Raw genomic sequence first — 10,000 nt, 5'->3', positions numbered from 1 at the left:
TGGTTACTTGTCTGTATCAAATCTGGTTTTGGCCATGAAAGTGTTACCGCTGAATACTAACTCTGATGATAAAAAGTATTAAAGTATTTCTTTTTTCAAACTTGTCTCGTAGATCTATTTCAGACGTCTGTGTGCTTAGTCTTGGCTTAGTTTTGAAGGAATGTGATGAAATGTATAACACGCACAATGTGATGAATTGTGTAGAGAAGAGAGACCTTTTGCCAATATATTGGATAGTTCCTTTAGTGTGAAAATAGCCCAGAGCAACTTGGAAATACGTGTCAAAACATGACGTAGAAGTAGACTACGTTAAAATGAAGGGGTGTTTTTTTTTTTTTTTCTTGTCCTTGCCTGCTTGTCTCTAAAAACAGCATAAACAACGGGTAAACATATGCAATATAATTGTGATATATTAATCAGGCACATAAATACGTTAACGAAGAGGTTTGGTTTAAATAACTAGAACTGCATTTTTCGTAGGGTGCATCAGCTTAAGATGTCCGCGTCGTCCGTGCTCCTAGGGTAAGTGCGGTAGGGTTGTCTTAATGGACCCCTTCTGCTTTTAAGATATTTCGGGTTGTTTCCACGGGACTTTCTGTGCTCTTCCTCACGGCAGACATTCACTTAGAATTACGTTTGACTGACCTACCACGGTGCCCTTCCGTTCCGTAGAGTTCACTTAAGTGAAGCAGCGGCGGCAGAGCCTTTTTATGGCAGCCATTCAGGGCGACCGCCGCCTGCAGCCAATCCTAAAGAGGACTTTTTCCTGAAGAGCAGCCGTGGAGTTCAGAGTCATGTCTGCGTTTGTCCAGCAGGTGACGCACAGCTGCTTTTCACAAATGCCAGGCACCTTATCACATTATTGCCGACGGATCTGCACGGCTGAATTATCACGGCGAAATCACCAGAAATGACCATTGGAAATATTGATAATACCGTTGATGTATTTCAGCAATAGGTACAAATTAAGCATTTTACAGTGATCATATTTGCCAAATGAAGTTGGATCCTTAAATTTGATAGGCTACTGGTGAGGCTACTCCCCCAAAATCAACATATATCAAAATATATAATTGCAAGATAGTGATACAAAAAAATTAAATAAAAAAAACACTTGGGGTAGATCATCTTAATGGGACGATGTTTGGTTTTTCCTCTGCACAGTTGGATGGCAGACATTTAATTTGCAGTAACAGTTCAGTTCTCGGGCTATTCCAGATTACCCAACCAGGGTTCAAGCTCGTAGCATGGCATTAGATCCTCATAATTCTTCATTTCATATTAGAATTTAGCCCGCCACCAAAATGCTAATAACTCGATGCGTGTCTGGCTTGCTTTTTAAGCCGCTTGGTCTGGTGGTAGAACGCATTACGTAGGCCTACTGTAAAACATTAGGCTACTACAACAAAAACTAGCTTGAGCTAACCTCTAGATGGCGCTATATCAACTGGTTGATACTGCAAATGAAAAAATAAGAAATTATTGATCTGAAATGTGTTCAGCACGGACATACAAAAACGTAAACACTTCATCTCTTTGATTAAAATGTGCCGAATAAATTGGATTTTCACCAGTGGATATATTGAGTAAGCTTGATTCTGTTTTCGTAAGGCTTTTTGTTTGTGCAGTTAAATGACCCAAGCATTCCTATTTAAATTACTGACAAAGAAATGAAACCCGCTACAGAGCCGTAATGGCAGCAGAGGTCAATTATCGAGTTGTATAGCTGAGTCAAGTAAGAAATCAAATGATCATATTATCAAGCTAAACTTCTATGATGCTAAATAATATTCATAATTAATATTATTCAGCACCACAGGACCCAGGACACTGCTATGAGTGCCATACTCAGGGGGAAAGAGGTCCATTTTAAGGTCTATTTTCAGTTCATTAGGTCATGATAAATGATAATTTTTTTGAATCCTCACTTTAATGTTGCATAGTGTATCCTCATATCGCATTACTTGTGAGTTGAATCTGTTTGTTAGCGTTCATCCGATTTGAACAGCCAGATTCGTGTATAATTCATGGCATGTTATAGTATCACCCTGAAACACGGGCCAAATTAAATATCTATTTATCCCTTCAGCGACAATAGCACCTGGGCACGTCCCAAGCCAGAAGTTTAACAAATAGTCAGGTCTCCTGTATTCATGCAGACTAATTAGTCCTGTGGCCCATCTCCTCAGGAGTGCCACATCTTTAATCCCCTCTCCTGGCACGGCAGCTCACGGAGGCTCAACCCCCCCCAACACTGAAAGGATCCTACATCCTTCACTGCTTACAGGATTCACCACCCTCAGGCCACTACAAGGGACATGAGATGAAAAGCACACACACACACACACATACACACAGAGAGAGAGAGACACACACACAGACACACACACACACACACACACACACACACACACACACACACACACACACACACACACACACACACACAGTGGCTTCTTTGGGATTAGTGAAGATTCCCTGTGGATAGTGGCCACTTCTTTCCCAGGAACACTGTAATATGATTACTCTGTTGTTTGTGAGCGCTTCACTGGTTAAACAGTACAGAGGCTGAAGGGTCCTGCCCCCCCACGCACACCCCCACAAAGGTGAACAATGGCCGGAAAGAATTTGGAATTGTGCTTGTGGGGAGCAGCTGGCTGAGCACACGGAGAGGGGCGAGAGAAAGGAGAGAGGGGCTCCTCCACACCTCCAGCGGAGGGAGAAGGGCGAGAGAAAGGAGAGAGGGGCTCCTCTGCTCCTCCACACCTCCAGCGGAGGGAGAAGGGCGAGAGAAAGGAGAGAGGGGCTCCTCTGCTCCTCCGCTCCTCCAGCCCAGGGAGAAGGGCGAGAGAAAGGAGAGAGGGGCTCCTCCACACCTCCAGCGGAGGGAGAAGGGCGAGAGAAAGGAGAGAGGGGCTCCTCCGCACCTCTGCTCCTCCACTCCTCCAGCGGAGGGCCGCCCAGAGGAGCAGCGAGCGACCCAGAGGAGCAGAGGGTGAACCAGAGGAGCGGGGAGCTCCACTCCACTCACACAGGAGAGCTCAGCCCATTGATCTGAGCACAGACTCAGGAATGTCACTCCACTGTCTTCAAAGACACACACACACACACACACACCAACACACACGGGGGAAAGGGGGGAAAGCTTGCTCTGTAGTTTTGTCCTTCGGTACCTACTGTTAGGCAGTGTGTGTGTGAGTAAGTGTGTGTGTGTGAGTAAGTGTGTGTCTGTGTGAGTGTGTGTGTGTGTTGGTGTGAGTGTGTGTGTTGGTGTGTGTGTGTGTGTGTGTGTGGCGAGTACGCAACCTTGCCTGTTGAAAATAACTCTTACTGCATGATGTTAATTTCTATGGATTTTGTTTCAAACGCTAATATGCCTGAAATAAGCCGCTGATGAAACCCAAGCATGGCACAGCTTTGAAGAGAGCAGAAAATCAATGCAGAGACCAGGCACCGTGTGCAACTTCAGGCACGCTTCTGCAACAGGCAAACATTTTTATTCTTTCTTTTTTTTTTTTTTTTTTTTCCCACATCGCATTTCCACATTTTTCCTCCTGCGGTTGTGCAGCAACTTCAAAGCTTCCCGAGTCCAGCTCCTGTTGTCGGCGGCGCTGAATGGCCCAGCCTCTGTTTGGTGGGCCTCTGTGTTGTGAAGTACAATCAGCATGTCAAGTAGTGAAAAAAAAAAGTTCATCCAAATCTCCCTTTGCCCTCTGCTCCTGACCTGCTCCAGCAGGGGGCAGCTTTAGGGCTGGGCTCCATTCACCAGCTCTCCACTGCTGCCTCGGATAAGCCTTTTGAAGGGTAGTCAACCTTTCAAAGCCCACTAATACAATGGGACCAAAACTGTTTGTGGGTAGTTTTACAGAAAGGGACAGTAGTATGTGTCAGGAAATATTTGGGGGAGTTTACAGAAGAGAAGAACACAACCGCTGAGTTAGCTAAGGCCACAGTGACATTTAAGTGGCTGTGGATGAACAGCAAAGTTATTAGAAAACATACGATTTCAATTCTGACACGGATTCGAATTCAATATTATAATTCAACCAGCATGAAGAATATGTCCAAAACAGACATATCTTAAAGAAATAGACTCACTAGACGTACTAATATGATGAGAGTCTCGGAGTACAATGGAAATACCATGTTATGTTGTCCAATAGTCCTTTGCAAACTATGCCTGTTGATTTAGACCTAGAAAGAAATAAGACCTTCTAGCAAACCCTGCCACAGTGACGAATGTTGCTTTGGTCTGTTTGGAATTAGATGCATGTTGTGAGTAGAGAAGCGTTTGGGTTTTTGGTGCAAAAACTCGGCTGCGTGCATCACCGAAGCAGGCCGTGCAGGAGCCCAAAAGAGACTTTGGAGCGGCTGGGCTATTTGGGTTGTCTGCTGTGGTTGAGATCGTAAACTTTAGAGGTCTTATCTGCAAAGCACACCTGAAAATGCGAGCTCAAACAAACAGCCAAAGAGTTACCCCCGGCTGGTCGACAGTTTGAAATGTTCCATTTGTCACATATTGGCTGTGTGGTTAGTTAGTCTAACTCATGGCAACGACAAAAGACGAAAAGCGCGCACAGAAAACACTCTAGGTAGTTGTTTATCGCGGGAAACACAACTTTAACGCCCAAATCTGACATCCGGTCATAAAAGAATATGGCCGCTCTGGTCAGAGCCTGCTAGACAAGCGGTGCACAGTGCCACGTGAGGTCACAAGCACTCCCAGGTATTTTGAAGAGACTGGATTTTTGCACATATTTCAAAACAAGATGACATTATAAATATCTGTTCCGTCATACCTTTAATGTAAAACATTGCAGTCCTCAATATGCAATTGTTTTAAGTCTACATGTGATGTAGGCTATTTCATTCATGCACTAACCTTCGCTGCTCTAACAATACAAAGTTGTTTTTTGTTGACAAATATTTGCAATAGTCTATTAGAGCTGTAAAACGCAGTCGCGTGAAAGCGAAGTGATGTAATATTGGTGTTGGTCGTTTATTGGACTCATGACATTTTGGAAACTCACTAAATGTCCCACTTTTAAAAGTTTTGTTGCCCTCGTCATTTGTTTTTATTAGTATTTTGTGAGATTGCACACGATGACCTGCGCTTTGAGGATTTCCCTTAGCTGTCGTCTATTAATTAACCTGCTCGTTTCCAAAACAATTAATCTGCTAGGCACACAGAAACAGCCCCATAGATGTCTCCCTTTCGCTCTCAATGAGCGGGAGGGAAAAGTGTGAGTCAATGGCCTGACGTCACCGTGGTAATGATTTGCTAACCCGCACGGAGTCCTGGTTTAGTGTGTGAGGAGCGGGCATTGTAAACTACAGTACCTAACCATGCGAATGCCGTCATAACAGCACTACATGAAATAAGGGTCAACCCCAGGTAAGTTAAAAAAAAAAACTCTGGTTGTTTAGCTAGATGTGCGAAAATATCACTCTTACGTGTCATGCGCGTGTGTTCGCATTTACAGTGGGAGACAACCAGACAATGTGTTGCTTTGAAATACAGTGAATTCTTCTGATCGCTCGCCGCAAACTGTCTACTGTCTTGTTACCTTTTGGTGTTAAATGACTGCGTATGAGGGCAGGACATGGAATGTTTATTTCTACAACGTAGTGTAGGCTACATGGCTGTCAGAGTACGAGTAGTCTAAATTTAAGAGAAGCCTTCGCTCGTAGGCAAAAGTAAATTAACTTGGTCATCCGTGAAGTAGTGAGAATCCTGTCTGCTTGGACGCTGGAGAATCGTGCAGCGTGCCGTGCGGGCTGTTGCGTCTCATGTGAAGTATTTTGAGGTGTCGGCGAGTCCATTTCCTTTCTAAAAACGAATGTAGGCTCCTACAGGTTTTTCTTAAAGTCGCGAGGATGTCTGGAGTCGTGGGGAATTTGACGTTGTAAACCGGAGCACGTATTTGGCGATGCTTAAGCGGCGACGATCTACTGTGGCAGTGCTCAATCCTCAGCACTAACCAGCCACCCTATTCAACGTGCGTCTGACCTTGTCAACCCTTAATGAAATATTATAAATATATATTGGCTAATAAAAAACCCTAGTCGCATAGATAGATGAAAGCTAGGCTATGAGCCCAGGCTAAAGCCAGCATCTCATCCAAAACCTCATACGGCTTCCTGATAACTTTTGTGACCGTGCCATCTCAGTTAAAAATTGATTTTTGAACGCTCTTAATGTGTGGTTTAATAATATCATCTTTATTTGAGCACTTGGCGAGTGCAAGAGCCGGGAGGCACAGTGGGGTAATTGGTCTAACGTTCGGCGCTCATGATACCATGATGTAGGCGTCGGGGCGCACAGCTTCTCTCAGACTGCTTGCAGACGAGGGGATAGAGGGGGTAACCTCACTGCACGTAACGGCTCAGTCGATCATAATTTGTGTGATATTTTCCGATTTTGTGGTTGTAAATGGAGATAGGTGTCTAGACGCAGTAACGCTCTCCCGTCCAGCTCGAGACGCCAGCTCACAGTGCAGCGCGATAATGTCTTCACACGTGGACAGTTGAGAGACAGCGTCCAATGATCTCAATTAAAATATCAGCGTAAATATTGTAAACAATAATATTTTTATACGGTGTCTTTATACGGCCATTTGTCTGTTATTTGAATTTGCTCTGTCTTATTTTTAATCTCTAAATATTTTCATTAGACCTAGGGTTATGGTTTGATTCTCGGCATTTTTGTTATATTTCAACTATTGTTAACAACTGCGTCGCGTTGGTGTGTATATCTCCACATGACACTAAAAGTCTTCTTATTGTTTTTTATGAATTAATATAAAATTAAAGTATATTAAAGTATGCATATATATTCTGTAGTTCTGTGTTTGTGATTTTTAGATTTAGTAGTAACTTAAAGATTTTTGCGTGGTACAGTACTGCTGTTCATAGTCTATTATAATTAAAAACCTGTATCTGAACAGTAGAACCACATCTTGAGTTAAGTTGTATTCTCTTCCGATTACCTTTGGTGTTTCTTGTGATTTAAAGAAATATCCTGAAGTTCTTTTATTTTACCTATTTCACCAAAAGGAATAACATTATATAGCCCACATATATATATATATATATATATATATAATAAAGCCCACATATTTTGTGTATGCGTGTGTGTGAGTGTGGACTATGCCTATTATTGTTAATGGTTTGATTTAATGGTATGATTTTTTTTATATCTATCTATATATATATATATATATATATATATACATTTTATTATTGTCATTAATATCTTGTATTTGATATTTGTAGGAATGTGCACATTTAGTGTAATTAATTAACATGGACAGAAATCTTTTAGTCGTCCCGTAATCAAGGTTATTTAGATTCCAAATAAATAGTTGACGAGATGCTAAGGTGAGGGAGCCCAACTTCTCCCAGTTCTTCCAGTAGGTCTTGTTTTGAAGCGAAGTAGAGACAGTGTATCTGTGCTTTAAAGCCTGAAATATGCGTGTAATGCTGCAAAGGCTGTTTGGGGTTGGCACAGGCTCTTACACACACACACACACACACACACTTCATGGAACATGTCCCTGCATTTCAGGGAATCTGTGATGAGAAATGCATTACGTGCTAAACAAGTGGAGAGTACCGCCCTGTTAGAGCAGGCCGCAGCACAGCGCAGCACAGCGCAGCACGTCGCAGTTCTACGAGGCGGCTCACTGAATGTGATGTTAGCTGCACAGATTGTTATCAGGCAGAAGCGGAGGTACTCACTCACTCACTCACTCACTCTCAGCCTAACCCATATTCAGGTGATAGTCTCTCAGCCCTGCCTGCTTGTGGTGTGTCCCCAGTAGAAGTGTGTTTGTGTCCCAGTGAGTGGAGTGAACGCTGTGTGAGTGGAGTGTTGGTGGACACGAGTGCAATCCTAGGTGTGTCTGATCCAGCGGGAGAGACTGATTATGTTGCCTTAACCCTGGCCGCCTCGCCTCAGACAGGTAGAACAAAGACACAAGAGGCTGACGCTGGTCTTCCTGTCTCTCTCTCTCTCTCTCTGTCCCCAGACTGGACCTTCTCTTGTTTACACGACGCACGATCGAAGCCGAAGAGCGCAGCGGATCCTGATGAGTTGGGCTGTAGCGAGCGGCCGCTATGGATTTGAGTAAGATGGGCACGATCCACCTCCAGAACCCGGGCCACCCCACGGGCCTGCTGCACAAGGCCAATCAGATGCGCCTGTCCGGCACGCTGTGCGACGTGGTCATCCTGGTGGACAACCAGGAGTTCCACGCGCACCGCACCGTGCTGGCCTGCACCAGCAAGATGTTCGAGATCCTGTTCCACCGCAACAGCCAGCACTACACGCTGGACTTCCTGTCCCCCAAGACCTTCCAGCAGATCCTGGACTACGCCTACACGGCCACGCTGCAGGCCAAGCTGGAGGACCTTGACGATCTGCTGTACGCCGCCGAGATCCTGGAGATCGAGTACATCGAGGAGCAGTGCCTGAAGATCCTGGAGACCATCCAGTCGTCCGAGGAGCACGACTCCGACATGAACTTCACAGACAACGGCGGCACAGAGGACGAAGAGGAGCGCCGGGCGCGCCACCTCAAGAGCACACTCTCCTCCAAGAAACATTCCATGCCCGAGGGGGGGTTCGCGCCGCCTGGCGGCGCCCGCCACCACCGTCTGGCGCTGGCCAACGCGGCCGACCCGCGCTCCCCCCCTGGCGGCCACCCCACCCTCAGCCCCACCAAGGCGGCGGTGGACAGTCTGATGAGCCTGGGTCAGTCTCTGGCGCCGCACCCGCACGGCGCCTCCACCCCCCTCATGGAGCGCATCAAGACGGAGATGATGCAGGTGGACGAGGCCTACGGCCACGACGGAGGCTCCTCCAGCAACGGTGACGGCACGGCCACCGGCGCCGGCGGCGAGTCCAACCGCAGCCAGGACGGGCCCGGCACCCCGACCCGCAGCAGCGTCATCACCAGCGCCCGCGAGCTGCACGTCTCCCGCGACGACGGGATGTCCGAGGCCCAGATGGACCTGGGTCCGGCCGGGCTCGCCGGCATGGCAGGACTGGCGGAGCGCCACCTGGCCTCGCTCTACGCCACCCTGCCCTCCAACCACAAGGGCGAGCCGCTGCTGCCCATGCCGGGGTCCATGGCCGCGGGGCTGCCCATGTCGCCCTCTCTGGCCATGTCCATGGACCTGGGCGCCTACGGCACCCTGCTGCAGCAGAGCTTCATGCAGCGCGAGTTCTTCAGCAAGCTGGGCGACTACACGTCCGCCGTCAAGCAGGAGAGCCAGCCGCCCATCGACCGATGCGACATCTGTGGGGTCGAGCTCCCTGACAGCGAGGCCGTCGAGCAGCATAGGTAGGTGCAACACACACACACACACACACACACACACTCCCCCACCCTCTCCCATGCATCGGGGTCTTTCTGTGCTGTGGGCTGGTTGATGTTGGCCAGATGCAGCATAGGGCATGTCCTGAGGGCAGACTAATTGGATTCAGCTTAACTCCTCTGCTGTGGCGGTGGTGGTGGTGGTGGTGGTGGGTGGTGGAGGTGGTGGTGGTGGGTGGAGGTGGCGCGGTGAGCCCGGCGCTGCTCTGGGCCGGCTTCTCTGCCGGGGCCACTCTCTGGCCTCTCACACAAGGAAAGCCTTATTTGCATTGTGAGCAGACCAGGCTTCCCCGGGCAGGAAATGAGGGCCGCTGAGCGGAGCAGGCCGCTGACCCCTGCGCCGTGACCTTTGGGCCTGCGGGGAGACCCCTGTCAGAATGATCTGCTGGAGGCAGGCCCTGCCGGGGCAGCTGGCGGGAAAGGGGCTATTTTCTTTAGAGTTAACGCAGGCCTTGAACCCCTCACCCCCTCCTGTGCAGTTCACCTTTGTACCTACCTCAGGTGAGGGCCTCTGCAGGGGGGGGGGGGCTCTAACTGGGGGCCACAGGCTTCACGTGCAGACAGGCTGCATTCACAGTCATTAAGAGCCAACAGGGCCACCTTATGTGTCTGTGCTCAAA

General features: G+C 47.7%; 1 protein-coding gene and 1 long non-coding RNA gene across 3 annotated transcripts in view; one reads left to right on the top strand and one right to left on the bottom strand.

The window, feature by feature from the left end:
* Positions 1–10,000, bottom strand: part of LOC116224343 — a 16,997-nt gene that overhangs the window by 2,815 nt on the left and 4,182 nt on the right. The gene's annotated exons all lie outside the window — the stretch shown is intronic.
* The window catches only part of zbtb16b (zinc finger and BTB domain containing 16b), a 59,887-nt gene continuing 54,517 nt past the window's right edge, over positions 4,631–10,000 (top strand). The window contains exons 1-2 of one of the 2 annotated variants that reach the window (XM_031583590.1): positions 4,631–4,726; positions 8,031–9,347. In XM_031583590.1, the coding sequence (XP_031439450.1) occupies positions 8,119–9,347 (1,229 nt within the window). In that variant the 5' untranslated portion in view covers positions 4,631–4,726; positions 8,031–8,118. Of the gene's footprint in view, positions 4,727–5,221; positions 5,396–8,030; positions 9,348–10,000 lie in introns of those variants that run through there. The other variant, XM_031583589.2, reaches the window with a different exon arrangement.

Source organism: Clupea harengus, chromosome 17 (assembly GCF_900700415.2).
Source record: "Clupea harengus chromosome 17, Ch_v2.0.2, whole genome shotgun sequence".
Taxonomy (NCBI): Eukaryota; Metazoa; Chordata; class Actinopteri; order Clupeiformes; family Clupeidae; genus Clupea; species Clupea harengus.
This window is presented reverse-complemented; position numbering and strand designations above follow the sequence as displayed.